The sequence below is a fragment of the Rhincodon typus genome, chromosome 24 (genome assembly GCF_021869965.1).
Source record: "Rhincodon typus isolate 14 chromosome 24, sRhiTyp1.1, whole genome shotgun sequence".
NCBI classification, from domain to species: Eukaryota; Metazoa; Chordata; class Chondrichthyes; order Orectolobiformes; family Rhincodontidae; genus Rhincodon; species Rhincodon typus.
In genome coordinates, this window is record NC_063355.1 from 34,316,750 (window position 1) to 34,343,837 (window position 27,088).

The window sequence follows — 27,088 nt, forward strand, 5'->3', positions numbered from 1 at the left end:
AAAGATAATGATAAATGATGACGCATCAAATTATTTAATCTAAACCCAAATATGTTGTGAAAGGAGATTTTTGAAGATATCTCCCATGGCTGTGTTCTCAGGCTGTGACAGTTTTGCGGATGTGGTTTTTCCTGTTCTGCTAAATTGTGAACATTGGCTTTACAAAAATAAAAACACAAAATTGTCACAAAGCCATGTTTACAGGCCATGTCAGCTTGCTTGAAATAGTTGTTCAGATGTTATTTTATAGCATATCATGTTTGCAAAAAACTGTGGTATCACGACTGCATGAAATTATTAGCAGCTTTGTTATTTCCAAGGCAGTGAAACAGAGCCACAAACCCATGAAAATAGCAAGGAAAATATGACAGGCCCCCCTTTAAAGCCCACCCTCAGAGAGAATTTTCAGACTGCCTGCTCAATAATCTGTCTACTCAAAGCAAAATAAAAATAGAAACTGCTGGAGAAACTCAGCCGGTCTGGCAGCATCTGTGGAGAGAGAAACAGAGTTAACATTACACATTCATTATGGCTCTTCTTTGGTTCTGAAAGATTAACTCTGTTTCTGCCTGCACAGTTGTTGCCAGACTCACTGAATTTCTCCAGCATCTTCTGTTTTTTATTTCTTGATTTCCAGCATCAACAGTATTTTGCTTTTAATCAAGAAGTTAATTCACTGCCGATTCTTGTTGGAAAAGTACTGGAATCAAATCATTAAGGAAATAATTGCAGAACATTTGGAAAACCATAATATAATCAAGCAGAGGTCACATGGAAAATTGTGTCTGACTAATTGATTAGCATTTTATGAGGAAGTCTCAACCAGAGTGAATAGAGGGGAACAAGTAGATATGTCATTTTTGGACTTAAAGAAGGCTTTTGTCAAGGAACCTCACAAAAATTTAAGTCTTAAGAGCTCATGGTGTTGGAGGTAGTGCATTGGCATGGCTAGCAAATTGGCTAATAGACAGGAAATAACCAATGGGGATAAGTGGTTCTTCTTCAGATTGGCAACCTGTGACCAGAACGGTTCCATGGAGGTCAGTGCTGGGACCGTGACTGTTTACAGTATATATTAATGACCTGGAGGAAGGAAGTGAATGTACTGTAGCCAAATTTGTAGACAACACAAAAATAGGTGGAAAGGCAGGTTGCAAGAGGGATACAAACACTTTACAGATCAGGTTAAGTAAATAGGCAAAAAGTTGGTAAATGGAGTTTAACGCGAAAAAAATGTGAAGTTCATTTTGGAAGAGAGACAAAAGAACAAAATCTGATTGAAATGGAGAAAAACTGCAGAAAGCTGCAACACAAAGTGACTTGAGGGTACTTGTGCAGGAAACACAGAAAGCTAGCACACAGGTGCAGCAGATAATCAGGAAGGCTAATGAAATGTTGGCCCTTATTTCAAGTGGTTGGAGTATATGAAGTCTCACTATGACTGTACAAGGTGCTAGTGAGACCGCATCTGAAGTACTGTGAGTAGTTTGGTCCCCTTATTTAAGGAAATATTTCATTTCATTGGAGGGAGTTCAGAGATGGTTCATTAGGATGATTCCTGAAATGGTGGAATTGTCTTATTAGTAAAGGCTAAACAGGTTATGACTCTACTCACTGGAGTTTAGAATAATGAGAAATGATCTCATTGACACACATTGGATTCTTAAGAGGCTTGACCTCACAGGTCAATCTGGGAACTGAGGGTGCAGTCTCAGAATAAAGAAGCGCCAATTTTAGACTGAGATAAGGAGGAATGTCTTCTTAAAGAGGGTTGACAGTTTTTGGAATTCCTTGTTACAGACAGCTGTAGCGGAAGAGTCCTTGTGCATATTTAAGACTGAGATAGATAGATTCTTGATCATTGGGGCCAGCAAGGGTCATGGAAAAAACACAGGGAAGTGGATGTGAGGAATGTCATAGATAGAGTCATGGAGTCATACAGCATGGAAACAGACCCTTTGGTCCAACTCATCCATGCCAACCAAGTTTCACAACTAAACAAGTCCCACTTGCCAGCATTTGGCCCATATCCCTCCAAACTTTTCCTATTCATGTAACTGTCCAAATGTCTTTTAAATGTCATAACTGTACCTACATCCTCTGGCAGTTCATTCCACAACCTTCTTTCTCCACTCACCTTGAAAATATGCCCCTTAATTTTGAACTTAAGCCATGATCAAATTGAATGGTAGACCAGAACTGAGAGGCCAAACAAATAAAGCCCTGTCTTTATTTCTTATGGTCTTCTCTTCCAGTTGTGGCCTCCTCCTGCTCTTTTGCCTGATTGAATTTCCATTTTAATCTTTCAGCTTATTCACCTCCACTGCTTTCTATTTCCCTCCTAGTGTTTGATAAAGTGTAAGCCAAAACTCACTGTCACAGCTATATTGCCTCCCTCAGTGATTGTCTCTGGCTCCACCAGTTCCGAGGAAGAGTCATATCAGATGTGAAATGTTAACTCTGTTTCTTTCTCCTCAAATGGTGTCAGAACCTTTGGGTTTCTCCAACTATTTCTATTTGTAGGTTTCCAGTATTCATGTTATTTTTCTTTTGATCAAAGCAAAACCAGGATAGGTGCTGGGCATGAAGTCCCTGAGAATGAGGGATTATTCAATCCTAAAGTTATTTAAGAACAAAAGCAACAAGGCAGACAGCAAGGAAGGTGGCAGTTGGGAAGCGTAGTGTGAATAGAATATAAGGATCAAGTGGTGAGGAGGGAAAGTATGGTGAATTGGTGTGTTCAATTGTGCAAACTGTACCAGATGCACAGATGTGGTTTCCAGGGTAATGTATTATTTTACTTCATGTTATTTATGTTCCCTAGTGAGCTGATCAGTTTCTGCGGTGATGACAGAAAGAAGCATTAACCAGCAGGTAGTGAGCAGGTCCTCACACTGCCTTCTGACAGTAATTCAAACAGTTCAACCGCGATGTTGACATGGCAACGACTGCTTCACAGCAGCACCAGAGAGTCAGGCATAAACTGCACACTGAAAACCATGTGAAATGTTGAACCAACTACGTCATTAAGGAAGAAACAATGTACGAAATACCTTGTAATTTAAAAAAAAACAATATGACTGTTTTTATTCATCAGAGTTAGTGGGAATTTTAACTGAATCTTAACTCCCAAATGTTTCAGAGTTAGAAATTTCACTCATTTGCTTTCTTGCCAGCAAAACTTGATTCTTTGAAGTCTTCCCACAACAATAGCATCTATAGGAGGCCACCTGTTTCAAATAATAGCACCCTGAAAGCAGCAGCTGGGTCTGTGTATGATGATAGAGTTTTGCAAATTTTCCTTCTAATTATCTCCTCACAGATTCGGGAGCAGTGCCCAGTCTTAGCTCAGTTATGTTGCTCAAGTAAAACATCCCTGAGCTTTACAACACATGCCTGTTATACAAGCAATGCAATCCCCAGTCCGCAGACACTGCACAGTACCAGTCTCTACGGACACTGGGAATTAGGGGAACCACAAGCATAGGTGACCACAGGTGCCTACCTCTCGTTGCTCGCTGCAGATCTTGCACAGCCACAGTGTCTGAGGCCGTTTGGATGCTTCAATCCCACACTTGGTGCAGACATTCTGGAAGTGAAAGAGATCAATGATTGGCTCGGTTGTCAAAAGTCAGGCAGAAAGCTCCTCTACATGTGCCCACAACTGACTAAAAGGAAGGGCTGTACCAAAGCCAGACCTGGTGGGGAGGGAATAAAGACATCCTTTGGTTTGGGGTTGGGGGAGGGGTGGGTTTGCTGCTGGCTCTCAGTTATCCTCTGGTCCAGCATGGTGAGGCAGTGCACCAGATAAAGCTGATCTGGTCCATTCCCTCAACTGAATGAATTGATCTAGCCTGGTGCCGTAGTACGTATCATTACAGTCAACCTCAGTGTAAGTGATAGAAACAAGAAATATGGAACTCTCTCAACCCGATTCTTATCCTGGTCAATCCAGCGACATCCATTCCCCAATATCCTGTTAGAATCATGGAAATGTACAGCACAGAAAGAGGCCACAGTGCATCATGTCTGCCCCAACCAAAAATGAGCCACCCAGCCTAATCCTACTTTCCAGCTATTGGTCCACAGCTTTGGCAGGCTACAGTACTTGAGATGCATTTCCAGATTGGTAATCTTTTCAATGAGCTGAGAGATTTTGCCACAGCCTCCCTTCCAGGGAGCCTCAGAAGATTCCAATTAAAAGTGAAAGTCGTCATAGGCTGCTGTCTCATCAGACAGAGGTGATTGGCCGTGCAGTTAACTTGAAGGCCATAACACCTCAAGTGAGTTTCAGAAAGTGGGGCCTTCACAGTGACTACAACTGGTACAGGGATTGAACTTGTGACGTTGGCATCACTCGACATTGCAAACCAGCTACTGACCTCCAAGACTAATACAGGGCTTTGTTGGAATGCCAGTTAACTAGGCAGTCAGCGGTCATGCTAACAGAGCAAGGGCAGGTCTCTTAGGAAGGAGATTGAGGGAGACTGCAGTTCTCATTTTTCTTTCTCGTCTGTACAATGTAATGCAGTGAAACCATTGAGAGATTTACTTTCTTTAGTTTGCTGTTTTTAGTGCTGGTAACAAATTGGCATGCATCCCTGTGATACTTCAACAGAGTTGTGAACTAGTTTAGTGACTGTTAAAGTAATGCAGTTATGAATTTAACACAAAGCATTAGCCAATCATCTAAAAATAGCTCCCAGTAGAAACTGAACTAACATTTATCTCCCAATAAAACACTGATGGTATTGGAAATAGGAGGATTCATGTGGTATACCTCTGGGCCAGGTCCAGGTTCAACCCCCACCTGTCATGGAGGTGTCACAACAGGGCGATAAAATAAAATATAGGAAATAGGAGCTAGAGTCAGGAATTCTCTATGGTCTAGACTACATCTCTCTACTTTATGCCAATGCACCAACACAAACAGCTGTCAGGAGCTTTGAGTTCCTTGCAGCCTCAGACGCCTTTCCCAATATCTCATCTCTCCTCTCCTCTGGGTGAGTGACACAGATTGCTGCTGAAGAGAAATTCAACAAACAGCAATTAATCTCAACTGTCAATGCTTCTTGCATTCAGGTTTTATACTGCAGACAAAGACAGAAGCAGGTCTGCTGCAGCAGATATACATGCTGCCACTCTCACTAATTAGGAAACATTTTCTAAAAGGTAAAAATTTGTTCCAGAAGCTGCAAGTATTTGGACTGTGAATTTAGTCATTCATAAGGAAGAGGGAGAATTAGGACCTGCTCGTGAGACAACAGTTGTGGAGCCCATTTAAAGTGATGGCTTGAGGATTAGGGTGGAGGAGCTGAGCTAGAAGCAGGAGCTGTTCCAAAGAACTTTACTGAGGTAAGACTATGAGATGAACTTTATTGTTTTATTTTTCTGGCTTTATATTTTATGTTTTAAGATGGCACCCAGAGTGGTGACACTAAATAACACATTTCACTGTATTTGTAATAAATACATGTGACAATCCAAGTGATTTGAATCCATTTCTCCAAACCATGAGGTACCTGGATTACTATTCCAGTGACATTACCACCATCACCTCCCCACTATATGTGTTTCAGATATTTTTCCAACCAACCTATTCAGAGATGTTACTACATACGTCTGGAGGAGGTAGGACTTGAACCCAAGCCTCTTGCTCAGAGGCAGGGACACTACCACTGCACCACAAGAGCCCTTTTATATGTGCTTCAGTAAAACCCTATTAATGTCCTCCACCTGCAGACGCTTAGATATATAATTAACAATCCTGCTTTTCTGCTTCTTGCTGAGCCTGTTGCACCACATCATGCATCAATTACCTTCTTGCAGTCTTCACACACTACTGCGTGGGAGCCCAGCAGACCCAGCTGCTCCCCACACAAGATGCAGCGAGATAAGCCATCACCCAGAACGTTCTTTCGCATGTTGTCCAAACGATCCACGAGGCGCCTGAGTGTAAAACCGGAAAAGAAACAGAGAGATAAATCACAGTAAAGAACTGCAGATGCCATAAATCAGAAACAAAAGCAGAAGTCGCTGGAAAAGCCCAGCGTGTCTGGCAGCATCCGTGAAGAGAAATCAGAGTTAATGTTTCGGGTCCGGTGACCCTTCCTCAGAACTGCTGCAAGACCTATGGAGCTTTTCCACCTACTTCTGTTTTTGTTTCAGATAAATCAGTGTTTAGTTTCTCGCTAAGTGGTTTGGGTTGAAATTTCATTTTTTAAATCTAATGGACAAATAAAATTAAATGAATCAGTTCATGTTTAACTTTGAAATGTGGATTGACGCTTGCTGACAAATTTTGAATTAGTGGCTAATTCTGGACTTTTTCAGTGGAAAGATAGAAACTGTAACAATTATTGATTACTTAAATTTATTGATAAAATAAAACAATAATTAACTTACCTTATTTAAATGTAACAATTAAGAATCAAACTAATTAATTAACTATAAATATTAAGAAATATTTACTGTTGCTAAGTACTAATCCTTTATTTGTGTAGAATTTGCAAGTAACCATTATATGGGAATAATTAACAATGGCACGGCCCCTGTTCAGTCAGGTTATTCCCTGAGAACAAATTTTAAATATCTGGTGAGGGCTGTCCATGCAAAACATTAACGCTTGAATTTTTTTTGTTAGATGTTGCTAGACCTACTGTGCATTTTACATAATTATGAAAAATTACAGCACTGAGGGAAGCCATTCAGCCTGTCATGCCTGATTGTGCTGCTGCTTTGAACGAGCAGTTGTGCCTCTCATTTCCAGTATTTATTGTTGAATTGGTCACTGTTATGAGAAAAAGTCAATGTCCTGTGTGATGACACCCCCTCCACTGCTACCCACCAAATATGTTGGACTCACTGAATTCGTTCCTGCTCCATCTCCTCCATCTTCTCTGCTCGGGCAATCACCCTGTTGATAATTTCCTTTTCCTCCTCAGTCAGCTCCTCACTTTTCCGCTGCTTCTCCGTTTTGTTTGTGTGGACTGACCAGCCGGCCCCGAGTCTGTCATGGGTTTTCAGAGAGCATTTAAAGGCACGTCGACAAGCACATGCTGAATATTTCTGACTTCAAAGGATGCTGGGCAATTACTTCCCCCAACAATGGGTAGGAGCTGATTGGCATACTCCCAGCTGGATAGAAGGAATGATTGTTCCCCCAGCTAATTACACAGGACACGATCAATTCTCGCTCCGTACCTATACAAGGATCACACTTAAAGGGATGTTATCTGTTGGAAACACTTCTCATTCCTCCCATTTATTCTGGACAACACTGAGTTCTCTGGGCTATAGTTCATTCGATGCCAAGTGCCTTTTGGACCTGATGCAAGTAACTGTCATGCCATCTACGTTCTCAGAGAGTGATTCTTCTCACTCAGACTATTCTCCATTTGAGGAAAAGCATCATAACCAAAATTAAACGTGACTCTAGTTCCAATCCAACACGGATGACCCTTCCCTCTAAAGTGGTCTAGCAAGCCACTCAGTTCTAAAAAGTTGCTAAAAAAAAGGAGTTAGTAAGGTTTTCATACAAACATAGGAAATAGCAGCAGGATTAGGCCATTCAACCCATTGAGCCTGCTTTGCCTTCAATATGTTCATGGCTGATCATCCAACTCAACATCCTGTTCCCCAGGAATCAGCCAATTACGTCTTTGTCGCATTCCCTCCATGGCCAGACCAACCTTCCTCAGATAAGGAGATCAAAACAATACACTAAGTGTGGTCTCACCAAGGTCATGTACAATTGCAGCTAGACATCCCTTCTCCTGTACTCAAATCTTATCACTGTGACGGCCAACATACCATTCACCTTCTTCATTTCCTGCTGCACCTACATGCTTACTTTCAGTGTCTGTTGAACAAAGACACCCAGGTCACATTTTACCTCCCCCTTTCCCAAGCTATCACCATTCAGATAACAATCTGCCTTTGCTACCAAAGTGGATAATCTCACATTTACCCAGATTATACTTCATCTGCCATGCATTTGGCCACTCACTCAACTTGTTCAAATCACAGTGAAGCATCTCTGCATCCTCCTCACAGCTAACCTTCTCACCCAGCTTTCTGTCATCTACCAACTTGTGATTAGCTGGGGTCCAAGCACTGACCTCTGCGGTACCCCACTAGTCACTGATGCCACCTGCAAAATGATCCATTTCCTGTTGGACACCGAGTTCTCTATCCATATCAGTACACTATCCCCAAACTCATGTGCTTGAATTTTACACGCTAGTCTCTTAAGTGGGGCTTTATTGAAAGCCTTACAAAAGTCCAAGTAAACCACATCCACTTGGTCCCCTTATCAAATCTACCCAAAAAATTCTCGTAGATTTGTCAAGCATGATTTCGCTTTTGTAAATTCATGCTGACTCTGTTTGATCCTGTCACTGTTTTCCAAGTGCTCTGCTATTAAATCTTTTATAATGGATGCTAGCATTTTCCCCACTACCAAAGTCAAACTAGCTGGTCTATAATTCTCTGTATCCTGTCTGGATCTTTTTTTAAATAGTGAGGTTAAATTAGATACCCTCCAATCTATAGGAACTGTTCCACAGTCTAGATGACCATTGATGCATCCACTATTTTGAAGACCATTTCCTTATATACTCTGGGATGGAGATTATCAGGCCCTGGGCATTTGTCAGTCTTTAATCCCATCAATTTCCCCAACAATAGTTCCCAATATTACTGATTTCCTTCAGTTCCTCCCTGTCACTAGATTGTGTTCTCCAACATTTTTGGGAAGTTATTTGTGTCCTCCTTTGTGAAGACAGAACAAAAGTATATATTTAATTGGTCTGCCATCTCTTTGTTCCCCATTATAACTTTCCCCTTTCCGACCGTCAGAGTCCTACATTTGTCTTCACTAATCTTGTTCTCTCCACGGACCTACAGAAGCTTTTACAATCAGTTTGCCTGTTTCCTGCAAGCTTACTCTCATACTCTAGTTTCTCTTTCTTTAATCAGTCCCTTAATCAGTCTCCTCTGCTGAAATCTAAACTGGTTCAAATTCTCAGGTCTGCTGCTTTTTTTGGCCAGTTCGTATGCCCCTAAATTCCCTTGTGAGCTATAGTGGGCCAGTTTTCACATTTTACTTTTCTATCATACAGAAATGAAAAAATGTTTCAGTTCATCAATGCATTCCTTAAATGTTGGCCTGATCCAGTCATCCCTTTAAGTAACATTCCCCAATCGACCGTAGCCAGCTCACATCTCATACCATTGTAGTTTTCTTTAAGGTTGAAGGAGATAGCTCACAATCACACTCTCAGTGCATCTGGGATTGGGTGATAAATTCCAACATTGCTAATAATACCCAAAAAATCCCAAGAATGAATTGATAGAAAGCCTAATCTTTTCTTTGCCTTGTTCACTTCACACCTAGCTCCACTCTATAATGATCAACTGAGACACTCTGACATATTTGTGCCTCTTTCTGCTTGAAAGATGTGAAAACAACTGGTTGTGTTAACACTAAATAAAAACCAAAAGACCTGGGGATGCTGTAAATCAGAAGCAAAAACAGAAATTGCTGGAAAAGCTCAGCAGGTCTGGCAGCATCTGTGGAGAGAAATCAGAGTTAACGGTTCCAGTTGAGTGACCCTTCCTCAGAACTGAGCTATTGTAATTACTATAATTACACTTCTGAACAGAGTTCTGAGGAAGGGTCACTCGACCCAAAATGTTAACTCTGATTTCTCTCCACAGATGCTGCCAGACCTGCTGAGCTTTTCCAGCAATTTCTGTTTTGGTTGTGCTAACACTGCTTGCTGTGTCTGAAGCCAACTAACTGAGCACAGAGCAAGCTTCAAACCTGGGCCTTCCTTATCTGTGTGACACAATATCACACCTAACAGTACGAAGCTAAATTGACCCATTCCGGGATTGAGAGGTTGACATCATCTCCATTGATGATGCTAAAATCTCACTGAAATATCTACTTTTAAATCCCTTTGATACTCTTTTCACTTGGTTTGAAACCAGAGTATTTGAGAATTCTATCATTGGGATCTCAGGACTGTTTTATAAAACTATTAGACATCACACCATGAGGGGTGAGGTAAGAGGCTTAATTAGCTTGTATGACTGATCTGTGATGCAGAATGATATGAACTGTGCAGGTTCAATTCCTGCACTAGCTGACATTATATGTTTGAAGGTGCATTTGTGGAGGTATTTTATAAGGTAATTGTCTGTAAGATACACTGTAAGTGTGTGTTCCAATTCACTGAGGCCTTGTGCTACAATGAAGTACTGACAGGATGTTACACTGTTTGAGATGTCGTCTTTCAGCTGAGACATTAAAGTGAGGACCCTTTTGGTGGATCTAAAAGATCTCACAGCTCTACTTCGAAAAAGGGTTATCCCTGGTATCCTGGCCAATATTTATCCTACAAGCAATATTAAAGAAACAATTCAGAGCTAGTAGGAACTGCCGATGCTGGAGAATCTGAGATAACAAGGTGTAGAGCTGGATGCACGCAGCAGGCCAAGCAGCATCAGAGAAGCAGGAAAGCTGACGTTTCGGGTCCAAAACGTCAGCTTTCCTGCTCCTCTGATGGTGCTTGGCCTGCTGTGTTCATCCAGCTCTACACCTTGTTATATTAAAGAAACAATTACCTGGTTATATCACATAGCTGTTTGTGGGAGATTGCTGTGCACAAATTGGCTGTTGCATTTCTTATTTTATAATTGTAATTACACTTCTAAAATACATAATTAGCTGCTAAACAGAGTGGAATATCCTGCGATCATGAAAGGTCTTAGATAAATGCAGGTCTTATTTTTCTAATGCTTGCATTCAGTATCCAAACAGAGAAGGCATGATGACTTGACTGGCATTAGATTCTGGGATTGTTGACAAAAGCACCAACTTGCATTTATAAAGCACCGTTAAAGTAGCATGTTGAAGTGGGGCATGTTCTATATACCTATGGTCAATGTGTTTGTGATCAATGCCTTTCGTGAGAATGGGATAGATAGCTGAGTGATGGCAAATAGTAAATTAGATGTTCCTTATTTCACAACTTGCACATAAGTGCCACCCTCTCACACTAAGAGACAAAGGTACAACTGCAAATCCTTTATTTCAAGTATTTGGACAGAGGCTCAGGTGATCACTATGGATTGGCCTTTTAACCTATTCAGCCTGCTCTGCAATTCAATACCATATTTTCAACACCATTTTCCCATGCTGTCCCTATATCTCTTGATACCTTTAGTGACTGGGACTTTATCTGTTTCTTTCTTAAATATGTTCAGTGACTTGGTAGAGAATTCCACAGGTTCCGTTTTTTTTTAAATTTGACAGTTTCTTAATCCCAGTCGAAGATTTGGACATACAATTTAGGCTAATACTCCAGTGCAGTGCTGATGGAGCAGTGCAATGTCATTGAATCACAGAATGATGTAGCGCAGAAGAAAGCCAACAGCAAGCCCATGCCAACTCTTTGGTAGCATCACCCAATCAGCCCCAGAGACCTTGTTTAGCCATATCTCTCTCTGTAAGTGGAGTCATTATTTAGATGAAATGTTAAGCCGAGCTGATGTTTTAGTCAGTTCCTGTTTGACAGGTTTGATTGATTTTTGTTTGAGTTTATTCTGGCTCTTCAATTACTGTTTTGCTGTCAACAAATTACTTGCGTGGCTTTGTTGATAAGTCCTTTCATCTTTTGCTCCAAACTCTGATAATGTCTCGGCTTGGCTTGCTGCCAACTTTGCTTTAGTTGCCACCAGTGTCAGGCTCGTTAAAACTCATTTACAGTCACTAAGATATTTTATTTGCATAACTGTATTACACATCTTATTGTTCATAGCAAAGTGACATGCAGCAGTGGAGAAAACTATCACCCAAGATGATTCCAGAGCCAGGACATGGTGTGTTTAACAACCATGTTTCTTTCATTACCTGCCCTGAACATTTCTCCTCCTTGTTGCTTTACTGGGAATAGGTGGACAGCGTTCTCCAGCACTTCACCAGCTGACTGTTCCTCATGTTCTGTGTTAGACTGTGAGGGAGTCAAACTCTTCACACAGGAACCCTCTCTAGTCATGGGTTCGCTCCTTAGTGATTAGAGTCAGAGTTTTGGCATTACTCTGTCCCTAACCAGAAGCTAAAACCGATGTTTGCGCTTTGACTGCTGTAGCAACTTAGATCAGCTACTCGATCACAGAGCAAATATTGAACCAAGTCTCTGTCTTATTTTGAATCAAAACAGACAACTTGCAACAGTGTAGATACACAGTCAGTAGCAATGATGCTATCCCATCTCCTCTACTGATATGGGGCCAAGAAATCCCACTTCAGTGTGTGACCTCTTCTGTCGCTTAACAGGAGATGGTTCCTTAGTTGTAGATCCTTAAATAAGCTGCATGAACAGAGATACACAAGGAGACTTCATAAAAACCAAAAGAACTGCGGATGCTGTAAATCGGGAACAAAAACAAAGTTGCTGGAAAAGCTCAGCAGGTCTGGCAGCATCTGAGAAGGAAAAAACAGAAATGTTTCGAGTCCGGTGACCCTTCCTCAGAACTGAAGGGTCACCGGACCCGAAACATTTCTGTTTTCTCCGAGGAGACTTCATGTTGGCTGACCAGAGTTTGGGATCCAAGAACTTACGGATCTGCAACTCAAACTCAATAACACATGGCAACTCATTATCAATCCCAACATATTTCATGGGAGAGACACAGAGTAAAATAACCGGAGACAGAAAGAGTGAGAGTGTGTGAAGCTGGTCCCTGCCATCTAGCTAAACAGTCAGGGTGTGGGGAGGAAGCCCATCCACAACCGTGTCAACAGTTTAACATAGAAAGTAGCATTAATTTCTTTAATTTCTTTCTACACTTTTCTTGAGAGGATGCCAATCCTTTAGAGAGACCAGACAGATTGATTCTGCAGTCTCACAGCGCCACCAGGAGACACAGCTGGTACTGCAGACAGTCCCCAATGCTGAGGAACCCAGTCTGACTGGTAGATTAAGAGTCAGAGGTCAAGGCAAGATAAGGGAAAAAATGTGAAGGGTCAGGTCCAAGAGACTTTACGGGGAGGGTAAAGTGTTGTGGTGTGGATTCACCTTTGCAGGCTTGCCTCAGATGAGCCCAGGGCCCTCCTAAGGACAGCATTCTAACCATCAGCCTGTGCGATTAAAACTACCAACTCTATGGTATGGATTAGAGCTCCCTGCTGACCATCCCTCTATCACTGTACTGTTCCAATGGGAGAGGGTGAGGCCATTTAATTGGTCAGTTGAGGTAGGCCATGTGACACCTTCCTTGCACCCTGTAAAATTTCAGACAGGTCATGGTGCATGGAGAGGACACCAGGAAGGTCACTTGTTAGATAAAATGTGCCCATTCTGCCTTTGAGCTCCCAACAGGGAAGTGTAAACTCCAACCAGTGAGAGAACCTTACACACTGGAAAAGAGAGAAAATGAGGGAGACAAAGTGAGAGAGAGAGAGACATAGGGGCATTGAAAGGGCAATGCACAGAGAATAGTGGAGAAAGGTAAGAATGGAAAGTAATTCAGAATTTTCAGGAGGGAGAGATTGCAATATTCCTTGGATTGCAATATACCCTGGATAAATGCGATTAGACAGAAAGAATGGAAATAAATATAGGTTGCTATGCTCCTCATTAAATGCTCATGTTTTGGAGAGTGTCGGAAAAATACACTGAGCTGTCCAATCAGGGACATACACCATGGAAACATTCCATTCATCTGCCAAGGAAACAGCATCATCATACGCAGCACCAAGTTGCCGAGATTTGAGTTTCTCTTGTCTGATTCCAGGACTGTGAAGGGCCCAATTAGTATTCTGCTGCCGTAGCTCTGGCTCTGTGCTGCCAGTTCACTCACATTATAAAATGAACACACCTCTCTGTCTGTGGAGAATTTATTGCAGTTTCTCCATTATTAAAATCTATTACAATCTTACTGTGAGGAGGAGAGAACTACAATGTGTCCCCTGAATGAAAGGTCATAAATTATTACATTTCCAAATTGCAGAAAGAAAGAATTTACAAGAGAACTGCAATGCTGCATAAATCATGACATTATCTCCAGCAAGACAATGATGAGGAATTAAGTGACTGAGCTCGATGTAACTAGTAAGAATATGCTTTATACGCAGGAATTCTCTTTTCTCCATTTCCTGTAAACCCAAGTCCCCACTCACACTCCAAATTTAATTTCTTTTCCACCTGAACACACTGGCTAAAGCATGATCCCAATATCACTGACTCCAACATCCACCCACCCACCCTTGTATTTCAACCATTGCTAATCAGAATGTGACTGACTACTTGAGTTTGGTGGGGAGTGCGCAGTATCTAGACCCATACTGAGCCTGTCCTCACCAAATATGTCCACATTCACACACTTTTTCAACAAGAGGTCAGTGGACACCAATTAGAAACCTTGATGATTCTTTCTGAAACAGCTCAGTTTAACAGAAAAATGCATTTTACATAGTGTAATAGCTGGCTTGCTGTCATCGTGGGACCTCTGCCTCTACTGTCAATGTTTCCACTTTACTCTGCAGCAGCCATCAACATATTACATGATGTCAGCTGACACTCTGGAGTCTTTCAGAGAGCCAGCTACCACAAAGAAAAAAGGAAGATTTAAAACAAGCATCTGTAACTTTAAAGCACTGGGTGAGTCAGAATGGCTTTGAATTATCCACTCCCTGTTGCTGTGGAAATGAAAGAAGATATGAGCTACAATTAGAATTTGTTTCAGTCTCAGTGGCAAAACTATGAAAAGGTTATAGAATGAAATAAAAAGACTGAGTAAGTAAGAGTTGCAATAGCTGTTATCAGTGCTGGAGATAGAGTACTACAAGTTGCATTGTTTCCTCAATCTCACTGAGGATCAAAGAACACAGAAGAGATTTTGAAGGTTTTGAAGACATGTTAAACCCTATATTAATATTATTTTTGAATGTTACACATTCAACTTCAAATCTCAGAGACAGACTATTAATATATTTGTGATGGCATTGATACATCTAACTGAATCCTGTCAGTTTGGACAACTGAAAGATTATTTCATTAGAACCTCAACATCATACATCAGTTTAGCATTGTCAGGGCTAATGGTGATGAATGGTTTTTTGACTGTTGGAATGAAGTTGCAAAAGGACAGCATCAAGTGAATGTGAAGAGTCAGATAGGCACCAGTGCTTCAAGCAATATCATGAGCAAAGATCTGTGCAAAGTCACTCAAGATGGTATCCCAGAAGTTAAGCCATTGAATGTAAGATCTAGGCTATATGATGGAATGATACCCAGCGCAAGAGGACAAATGAATCTGAGAGCCCAGTGTAATGGTGAGAATGAAGAACTGGAGTTCTAGATAGTAGACATTAGCAAAATCCACTCATGTTAGCTGAAGGACGTATAAAGTTTGGACCAATATTCCCGCACAAGCCAGAAGAGATTTGCGGCATTTCACAAGCTATTAATCAATTGACTGCTGAACAGATCCTGTAATATTATAAAGATGTTCTTGAATGTCTCTTGCAGGTCACTTTGAAGTGGATGAGAGTGACAGACCAGGTCAGTTTCTCCCAAAGAGAGTTTCAGCTGCCCTCAAATACAGATTGAAAGACAGCAGAGAGGAACCTGTAGCCCTCTGAACCTGGGAGATCCTAAGATATGGAAAGAAATAGAAGAAGGCCAAGAAATCAATTTTTGATGAGATAGCAGCTGATTACAAGTGAGCAAAAGCAGGAGAGGCAGTCGTTACAGAATAACAAAACAAAAATAATGATAAAAGAAAGGAACAAAAAGAAAAAGAAGCAGTTGAAGATGCTTGAAGTCAAGCACACAAGGCCATGTACTAGGTGATCAAATTTTGTGCAAATCCTAAGAACGTGAGAGCTGTAGCAAAGATGCAGCAACTAGCAGATTTGAAGGCGGTGCCAAATAATTATTGGATTTGTGAACTGGTTAGCAGAATTCTTACCTAATGTGACAAGGAGTGTAAACATCTACTCAAGCTCACTGTTCAGGCAGTCCAATGGTGAATGGGTATAAAACAAGAAGCAGCTTTCATTAGAATAAAAAAAAGACTTGCAACAGTAGCTCAACCTGATCTGGAAGTCATCAACCAAGCAGAGTCATTGAATCTGAAAGAAAAGCATCTTGTTCTGATCAAGCATCCACCATAGGAATGTCATTCCTCAGGGAAGTAATACCACCTCAGGAGAGAAGAGAACCCAGACAAACTAACAACAATAACTCACATGCATGTCATTAAAAGACCTGTATGCTTTAGAGGAAATGGATAAAATGCACTGATGAAAGTGGGACTGACTGTAACTATCCCAGTATTGTTCATGAATTATATTTTTTGTTTGCTAACCATGTAGCTTTCTTAGCTTGAGTAACTTGTAACTGCAAATGGTACTGTGTGCAATTTCTTTTATGAAAAGGGTATGTTGGAGAAATCCATTTGTACATGGTATACCAGCTGGCTTGCTGTGGTCATGTGACCCCCACTTCTACCAGAAATGTTTCACTTCAGTTTATAGCAAACATTAAACCCAATACATGAAACATCTGAGGAGTCAGATGCCTTTACAGATATCACTGACTGGCCTTGTATCAACCAATTTGAGATACAAGCCAGAGCATTGCTCCTGCAAGGTGTTGTGATTGGAGACGAGAGTGACAGTATTGAGCATCGAGTTGGGTTAGAGGCTTCAGTGTGTGAGCAGTGAGTCAACTTCAAGGGGTCAGTGCATAGGTATTTGGTCAGGTTTGTGGTGTGAACTTGTGGCATCCAACAATATGTTGCATCTCAGGGAGAGTGGGTAGCAGTCAGGGGGAAGTCTACATGAGGGGCCTCACAAGGGACAGGGAAGAGGCTGCAGAGGAGCAAGAGAATGTCAGAAAGTGAGTGACTGAGCCATGTGAGGGGCAAGAAAGGGTGCCACGAGAGGGACTACCCAAGGGGCAGTGGAGGAGCCACATGAGGGACAAACAGAGCCTGAAAGAAGAGGAAGGTGCATGACATACCGGATTGGGTTAAAGGTAATGCAATGTTGTGAGCAGGTTGTAATGGAATTCATGTAGTTTAAATAATAAATGCAGGCAAATATATTTTGTATTGTAAAACAACAAAGTGGGGATCATAAAATCATACTCAGTGTAGAGGAACCCAGCAGGTCTGGCAGCATCTATGAAGAGAGAAACAATGTTCAGAAGAAGAGTCATACTAGACTTGAAACGTTAACTCTGTTTTTCTGTCCATGGATTCTGTCAGACCTGCTGAGTTTCTCCAGCATTCTTGAGTTTGTTTCAGATTTTCAGCATTCACAGTATTTTGCCATTATTCATTGCAGATTTTCTGGTTCCATAGCACAAGAAACCTCAAACTTTAACCTGATCTACTCAGTCCTTCCTTACCCAGAGCAGTCACAACCAAAATAGCATTCTAATTGACCTAAGCATCCTCATTTTGGAATATTTTGTCCATTTTTTGAGCATATTCACAATGTTGCACAAAGATTATCAAAACAATAAGTATTTGAGGCTAATCAGCTAACTTTGATATTTCACCATTAACTGTAAATGACTGCAATTAAATAATCTCTCTCAGCTATTGAGAGAACTCATAGCTAATGAAAAGGAGCCTCACTTGCCCTATCTCTGTAACCTGTTCCAGGCCAAAAGCCCTGTGATATCTCTGCATCTTCGAATCCTGCCTCCTTGCAAATCATTGATTTTAATCACTCTATCATTGGTGACTGCATAGATCCTAAATTCTGCAATGCTCTCCCAGCACCTCTCTTCCTTTCTACCTCACTTTCCTCCCTTATGACATTCCTTAAAACCTACCTCTCTAGCATCTCTTTAAGCAGCTTTATGCCATACTTCTTTTTTTAACTCTCCTGTGAAATGTCTGGCGACGTTTTAGTATGATAAAGCCGCTAGAAAAGTTGTCACATGTGTTAATGTACTCCACCTTGCGCTCAAATTCATGTTTAGAATGGATCAGTCTGATATACTCCCTTTCCTTGTCATCCTACTTGGGAAATCAGCCAAGGGTTCTCTACTGCTGTCTATCGCAAACTTATCTTTGCTGGTCAGTTTACATGGGGGAATTCCTACAGTTCCCCCTCACGCAGTACCATTGCCCTTATCAGCAACTTTGTAAATAAGGCCTGAGCTATTTACCCACTGTGCAAGTTTGATGCTGAAATTGAGTGCATCAAAGCCATACTGTAGGATAATGGCTACCTTGATCAGATCGTTTCCCACTGCATATCTCGCAAAATTATAAATGGCCCAATGATAATCGCTGTTGTCCATGGAAAGTGTCTAGTCCATCTCAGATTACCCTGGAAATGTAAGCTATCTCAAAGGGCGAAGCTAGCTGTTTAATACTGCTAATATGCAGTAGCAACAGGAGTGGTTTTCACCACTAACAAGATGCTGTCATCAAGCCAAAAAGGCGTTGTGCCTATCACCCAAGTGAGTAATGTGGAGTATGAACTTCAATGCTGGTGTGATGCCAGATGTGTGGGCCATACATCCCGGAGGCTGGCAGATCATATCAAGCAGCATGTACCTTCAACTGTTCACAACAAGCAAGGTACTGCCCATACCCAGCCAGCCCATAATTGTAAAACTCGCTTCCAAAGCATGAGATGTAATTCTGCAGTTGGACAACATTTGCCGAATGACGCTAAGTATTGAAGAAATACACTGACAATCAGTCGAACATCATAAGTCAAAATCATAATGTGGCACAATTGCATGCACTGGAAGCTCTATATGTAAATACATAAGGCCCAGATAAACAACGTGTGCATATACCGGCTTCAGCACATAAAAAAGGTTTCAGCCACTTGCTGATTCATGACTCAGGAAAATGCTTTGACCAATCAGAGTCAACCTACCTGGTTTAAAAATCAAAACAAAGCCTGGCAGTTAACTATAAGTCATCATTAACTGAAGTATTATCCATGTCAACACATTTGTCAGTCTGATTCCACTTGTCAACTAATCAGCATTAGCAGTATCTTTCTGAAGGGTCCCGACCCGAAATGTCAACTTTCCTGCTCCTCTGATGCTGCCTGGCCTGCAGTGTTCCTCCAGCTCCACACTGTGTTATCTCTGACTCCAGCATCTGCAGTTCTTGCTATCTCAGCATTAGCATTATGTTGTACCTGGGGACAGTTTAAATGTTGGTTTTCCTCTTTATATCATACTTTGTGGATTGTCCAGATGAGTGCAAGATGGAAATTTTGACAAAATGTGTCTTTTCCCAGCAATACATAAATTATTCTCTTTGATGCCTCTCTGGCTGTAAACAGATTCTTGGGGAGATGGCCAGAGAATTGCATGAAAGGCATAAAAATCAGAGGCAGAAATTTAGGAAGATTGCTCCAACAAAGACCAACGTCAGCCAGGCTTCCAAAAAAATTACGATAAGTGTTCTTTTTTATCAAGACTGAGGCAAGAAATAATGGAACACAATTAGAAACCTTCTCATTTAAATAAAGTAATTTATGTAGGGTAGCTTGTCATATTCTTTATACAATTAAGTGAATGTAAGTTGTTCTGATTGCAGTAAGTTTGATGTGGTGATTTTGGTGCCATAGGGTGTATTACCCTGGGGTGGAGGTTAGTGGGTAGGGAACTGGCACCATTCCACCTCCAGAAGTGGGATGACCCATGGAGAGCCTTCCTGCCCTGATATTGAGGCTTTAACACCTACTAAGGGCCTCAACTCCTGTCAACAGGGGGCACAACAAGCAAACCCTGGCACATCGGCTCCACGGTCTCAGAGGATCACTTGACCTTGCTGCCAACCAGCACACCCCCACGTCATCCACACACACCCCAGGACCTCCATCTCACCCTGGCCTGGATCCCACCTCGATCTAAAGCTCCAGGTTCTTGACTGACTGCCCAGTGATGCTACAGAGTAGAGTGTGATTGGTCAGCATACCCTTTTGGGGTCCATAATCCAAAGACAAGACCCCATTCATTTCTGAAGAAGGGTCCAGACCCAAACGTCAGCTTTCCTGCTCCTCTGATGCTGCTTGGCCTGCTATGTTCATCCAGCTCTACACCTTGTTACCCCATCCATTTGATTTGTCTTGGTGCACCTTCCCAAAAAGACGTGACAATGATCATCTTACTGGATCTGTGGGTGGCAGCTAAAGAGCCCAGTGGCCTCTATTACATTCAGTCCAATGAGCTGATCATAACTGCTTTGATGAATGCTCACTTTACAGTGAAATGAAGCTACTCATTGATTCATAATCAGGCTTCACATTACTCTGTTTATTCAGTCAATCTTTGGAACAATTACAGTGAAAGCCATGAAGATCTGCTTCAGGTCACAAGGGGGTACTAGTGTTACATCTGCAGCTTATACCAGACTACAGGGAAATACAGGGAAGTGTGAGTTACTCCAATAAGATGGTCAGATCATTCACAGCAGTAACTGTAGCTGTCGGGTCTGCAAAGATATTACAACAGACATGAAGGTTTTCCTCTTTTTGCTTTTGAATCTTTTCCATTGTTCTCAATCTAGATATCTCTTGCTTTCCATAATTCGGGGAGCTTTTGTGAGTGAAGGGCTTACCATCTTTGCAGGGTAAACTTTGCCCATCAAGGGCATCCAGAGTGAAGATAGTACCTCCCCTTCTTTCCTATCTGTGTTCACTCCAAAACCTACCCTCCCCAACCCTGCCACCCAGCAACTAGCTTCCACTGGCAGTCCTCCAGGTGAGCTTTGCACCTCAAAATAATGAAAATGATGAATAGTTTGCAATCTCAAAAACATGGCAAATTACATCATTGTCATTTTCTTATGTTTGTAAGAATACTGGGAGTTTACTCGTCTGGCAAGTCACTGAATGTTCTAGGCAATACTTCAGTTTGAATTCGGTGATAATTAAATACTTCCTAAAGCTTTATAAATTTGGATAACTGTCAACTAAATTCCAAAGAAGCTGTCAGTCACAGTACTCAACAAATTATGCAGAAGGTTGTTTTTTGCACTGTATGACTTGAATGCTATCTCAAGCTGTCAGCTTGGAGAGTAAATGGATAAGTATGCTCACAACACATATTGAATTCCAGTAGGGTCAGGATTCTGCCCTATGTATTGTGACTGACTTACAGAATCCATCATCAGGATTTGAACCAAGCAGAACCCCAAAGGAATAAACCCCCTTTTTATAAACTTCAATTGTACAAACAGCTAATTAATCAAATCCCTTTCTGTTCCCTTTCTGTATGAATCTCCTGATTCATGTTATAATCCAAACTCCTGATCCAGGGGTAAAATATTTCCAGATTGTCTAGAAATTAAGACTCAATATGGTAACTATAACCGATTGGCTGTCTGTTAGTGATACAGTTCCAAATAAATTATACATGTGTAAACTATAGGTTTTAGTTCTGCATTTGCTGTTGATTTTGTTTTGGTTAAATCATTGAATGGATTATTGAATGCATTGTGCTAGACAGATCGTACTAGTTCATATACACTGGCATATATTTTCAACCGGACCTGAGCATACAATTCCTTGGCAAAGCAAGTTTCACAGGGTGCAGTTTTCTCAATGCACTTTTTTTGGTAGAGTTCCATAATATGTGTGAGATTGGTGGACTGGATGATTTCCATGATGTTTCTCAAAATTTAGTAGGTCCCTCCAACTCTGTTCAAGGCCTGACTTAACTTTCCTTATCATCGCCATACCTTTAAATTTTATTTACAAGCTATTTTCCACACCCACCGCTAATGTATTCCTCATATAATTCTTAGTGGTCAGTACTTAAAACTACGATCCTGAGCTGACCTCAGGTAACTGGTGTTATGGTCCACACCGAACCCTCTCAAAATATTTCAAGAGTTAGCCTGGACCCTTACTTTTATCTTATTTAAAGGCAAGTGTAAGGTGCTGCATTCCAGATGTGATTCATTGGTCAAACTACTCAGCTTTAAGCAAAACATACTTTAATCTTACACCACAGTTAAAATACAAACAATACAAAATTGGCAAACTTTAACTCTATCAAAATACTAAACAAAATAATATATTAACTACTACTAATCAACTGTTCCAATATAGCATCACATAACACATCCTTGGCAAAGGCAAATTCAGCAAAACAGATTTCCCTCACTTGCTATCTCCAGTCTGGAAGAACAAACACTAATAGAATGAATATAGCAGCAGAGGGGGGCACTCAAGCTTTGGAACAACAGAGAGAGAGAGCTGTATCTAGCAGTTTCAACTCCAGAAACCCCAGCTTCAACAACTGAATGCAAAACTAAAACCCTGGGTCTGTGTGATCCTAACTCCACCCACTCTCCACAAGCATTCACTCTTTCCACCAACGACGCTCAGTAGCAGCAGTGTGTACTATCTACAAGATGCACAGCAGAAATTCACCAAAGACCCTCAGACAGCACCTTCCAAACCCACGACCACTTCCACCTAGAAGGACAAGGGCATCAGATATATGGGAACACCACCACCTCCAAGTTCCCCGTCCAAGTCACTCACCATCCTGACTTGGAAAGATATCACCGGTCCTTCACTACCGCAGGGTCAAAATCCTTGAATTCCCTCCTTAATAGCATTGTGGGTCAACCCACAGCAGGAGGACTGCAGCGGTTCAAGAATGCAGTTCACCACCATCTCCTCAAGGGCAATTAGGGATGGGCAAGAAATGCTGGCCAGCCAGTGACGCCCACATCCCCACAAATGAATTAAAAAAACTCAAGCTTCTTTTGTCTAATTTTAAACAATCCAAAGCTATTTACTCTGCTTTCTACAGAGCAGATACCTTAGCACCAGGTTTACAATGTGTCCCTTCAAGAGAACCAGGACAGACAAATCTTCTTAAAGACATGTATTGTCACAATAGGGATAAACAGCAGATTTCCTCTGAATCTCTCTAAAATTTAATAGCATTTTTTTTTTGCCAGGGATAGACACTTAGATTTCAGTCTCTCTCTGCAAAGCTCTACAAGACCTAACCAGCATTAACTATATGTTGACAACTGCTCTTTAGCAAGTTCAGGTATTAATTTCAATAAAACAAAATGATGAACCTCTCAAAATATCAGGATCCCTGTTGATGAAAGGGAAAAGGGATAAACCAAGTATTTAACAGTCAGCTTAATGATTGTGGTGGTGGTGGTGATATTTGGAGAAGATAATCCAGAAAAGAATTTAATTGGTACTTGCAAAATTATGGACTAATAAATGAAAGTCAGCACAGAATTGCTAAAAAAGCAAGTTGTTTTGAATAGTTTAACTGAATTTTTTGCTGGATTAAGGGAAAGGGTTCATAAGGGTTGTGTGGTTGTAGAAATGTATATTGCCTTTGCATTCTTAATGCCCTGTCTTTGCCCATCTGGAAGTTGTAATAGCTATGCAGTACATTGATGTGGGCAGTTCCCTCCCTGTATGACCCAAGTTTCCCTACTATCTCCTGAAAAAGTTGTATCCTCCATATAGATCTCTATCATTCTTTTAAGTCAGCTCTCTTTTGGCCATAAGCTCTCCGAGCCACAGTGGAGAAGAAGTTAGAAGGTCATTCAGATTAATTACAGTGCCTTGTAGTTGATTTATATTTTTGGCAAATTAAAGGGTTATTGATGGCTCCTAATCAGGAACCAGGGATGGAAGGCATCAATAGACAATGGGGAGTTTCTTTCATGTCTTTAGTATTGATTCTTTCTCATTGAATGGAGAGATGTGAGCATATGGTTTCAGTGATGGATCCCACAGGCATTCTTTTCACCTGATCTCTATCACAGTCCTCCCCCACGCACACAATCAGCTGTGAATATAAACACTGCTACTTGCAAAAGAGCTTGGTCACAGACTGGCATTGCAAAACTCCACAATATTCTTACATGTTATGAATCTACAAAAACATAATTTGAACTGTAGCAAGACAATTGTCTTTGTAGACATGCCTTCTGCTTCATTTTTTCCACCAGTCAGGCTTTTATTTTGATACAAAAAAAGATAAACTTCTCCATCCATTTTACGTACTCTCCACAAGGTACACCACCCTAGCCATAAGGGCCAGTTGTTTCCAATTCTCCATCAATGTCACTCTGTGACTGATTTCTGTAGAAAGGCAATTCTGTGGTTGATATTTCAGTACATACTGCTGCCATTGTTACTATTTCAACCCATTGCCCTTAGAGCCTATTCTTCATTCAATGGGCTCAACATTTTTGATTGCCTCCACTCTGTACTTGTTAAGTACAAAGAAAGCTCACAATTCTATTCCTTTTTCTATTTCTATTTTCTATTTCTATAAGAATAGCTTTAACTTGGTAAAAAAATTGAAAATTCATTTATTTTGTTTATGGCCCACAAATGCTTACAATTATCGATGATGAATGAGTTTTAGAGGGTTTGGATGACATGAACATAAAAGTTGAGTGGATTCCAGATGCATTGGAACAGGCAATTAAATTACATTCACCCGCTCCATGAAATGTAGTTTTGATGTAGTCTTACTGATGTGAATACAGTGTGACAGGCCAATCCTGCCAAAATCATACTGGTTACCAGCAACTGTTGGGCACTAAGATAACATCACTATGAAATACCATTTGTGGGAAAATGCAACACTGGAATTATTTTGCAGAAACACAGTTCTACATTTTCTTTTCTTCCCAAAATGATTGCATGCCACGTTTTCATATATTTTACTAGCACGCCAACTAAAAGGAGTGGTTGCTGTATTGTTTTACAGTGGGTGAACTGGTAACATGCCATTCACAATGCCCAATCCATGAATGCTTCTTAAGTACATAAACTGACACTAAATAAGTGTAAATGATAAGAAAACATCCATTAAATGCACTGTGGAAAGGGCAACTGTGTTGAATAATGGCTCAACACTAACCTGGTAAAGCATACTTCACTGATTCATTAATCTCATTGTAATTGTTTCTTTTTAGAATAATGAACCTTTCTATTTAATTAACCCTTTGAATTTTATACACAAATCCTCAAATGTTCACTTGAGGAACCCCCATTTTGAAAAGAAAAGCAGCTTTTATGCTGGTAGCTGTACTGGGCTTATGAACAAAATAGAACTCCAGTTCCTTCCTAGATGTTAATGGTAAAGAGACTAATTTCTGGATAGTACTCCCAGGTATCCTAAGGAACATGCAGTACAGAGTTAAGAGCAAATGTGACTTTCAGTGCCACTGGAAACCTATTGGATGACTGATTCTATAAGTCTGTGGTCTAAGTAGCTCACCCCAGTAACATCCAGAACTTTAAGCACAGCCTCACTGTGCACTGCTGCTGCATCATACCCAGAGCTTTAATGTACTACACCTGTTTCCTAGGGTGGTTCAGGAATCAGTTATCTCCTGAGATCTCTGCATTTTTGGACACTCTTTCATCATTGCATCCTTGTAATGGTGATTGCATTGCTACTCGAGGAATATAGACTACATTCTTCTGACTATCCTATAGTAATACATGCAGAGTGAATTCTTCATTCAGTTCACTAATGTCTCATCTGAGCTGGAGTGCAAGGGGCATTTCCTGCTTCATTTTGCTCTGGTTGCCCTGAAGGGACTTTCGTAAAACATCTTCCATCCCTGAGGAATGTCATCAAGTGTTTTACAGCAACTAATTATTCCTGAAGTGCACCCACTGCTGTTTTGTAGACAAACATGAACTAGTTCTAACAAAGCGAGCTCCAACAAACAGCAATGGGTCAAATGGAATAAATAATTTGTGGTGGTGTTCGTTGAAAGAGTATTATTGGCCAGGACACCAGAAGAACTTCTATTCCTGTTAAATAGTGCAAAGGGTTATGTTGCTTTAGCCCTCAAGGCTCATTGTGTTTGACACTGTATTTGAAACACAGCATCTCCCATAATGTAGTACATACTCCTGCACTGCACTGAAATGTTGATTCATCCAGATTATGTGGTGAAGTTTTCAAGACAGACTTGAGCCATAACTTAATGGGGAGAATGATAACCTTGAGTCAAGGTTGATACCCATCTAGGCCTTAACAAGATAATTATTTTGAAAATCTTCAAGAACATGTGAACTTAAGTTTAACTTAGGAGAGATAAACTTAAGAGATAATTCTCTCATTCTCCAGATTCTGTTTTACATCTAGTAGTTCCATAAGTGCAGTGATTAGTATTACCAAATGCAGTCAATTAATGTATTCACAGAGAAATTAATCTTAATGCAAAAAAGTAGCTGCAATTCATCAACATAAAGTAACAGTTGAGGTGCCAGAGAAAGTTCCTTTTTGGAGAATTTCAAAAAGGTGTGGAACTTACATTTCTTCAGTTTATTTTGTATGTAAACCTTCCTTTGGAATGAAATCTACACATTCAGAGTACTGGAGTTCTGCTCTCTGGATTACGAAAAGGACATAGAGATAGTAGAACATTCAACAAAGAATTTCAAGGATGACATTACAACTGATTGACCGAAGCGAGACTGAACAGGGACTTGAAAGAAGTCTTTAAGATTTTAAAAAGGTTTGTATGGTGTAGAAGAGACCAAGCTAGGTTTCACAAATATAAGATAGCCTTAATAAATCCAATATGGAGAATAAATACCCAGTAAGTGGTTAGATGGTGAAATTCACTACAAGGTTTGGTATAGGTGCATTTAAAGAAATGCTAGATATGCTCATTATTGGGAAAAAATTAAAAGGTTCTGTTGATAGGATTAATGACAGAAGTTGGGAGGAGGCATGTGTGAAGAAGCATTAAGACCAGGAGAACAGCCGTTCTGAGGAAAGGTAATTTGACCCAAAACATTAACTCTGATTCTTCTCCACAGATGCTGTCAGACCTGCGCAGTTTTTCCATCAATTTCTGTTTTTGTTTGATTTACAGCATCCGCAGTTCTTTTGGTTTTTAAAACAGCGACTGTGCTGATTAATCTATTACTGAGCTGTACATTTTATGTGTTTGTCCATAAATATCCCGTAACTTGGAATCTCAGTAAACAACAGTCATTTGAAAGGTTTCCTCCTCAAATTTATGCTCAATAAACAACTGGGAAAAAAAACAGTAGCTT

At 40.7% G+C, this 27,088-nt stretch overlaps 1 protein-coding gene across 1 annotated transcript in view; it reads right to left on the reverse strand.

Annotated features, from left to right (window-relative positions):
- Positions 1–27,088, reverse strand: part of LOC109920806 (rabphilin-3A-like) — a 220,963-nt gene that overhangs the window by 91,526 nt on the left and 102,349 nt on the right. The window contains exons 3-5 of the mRNA XM_048611789.1: positions 6,866–7,009; positions 5,820–5,949; positions 3,506–3,589 (exon numbers count right to left, since the gene is read on the reverse strand). Of these exons, the coding sequence (XP_048467746.1) occupies positions 3,506–3,589; positions 5,820–5,949; positions 6,866–7,009 (358 nt within the window). The remainder of the gene's footprint in view (positions 1–3,505; positions 3,590–5,819; positions 5,950–6,865; positions 7,010–27,088) is intronic.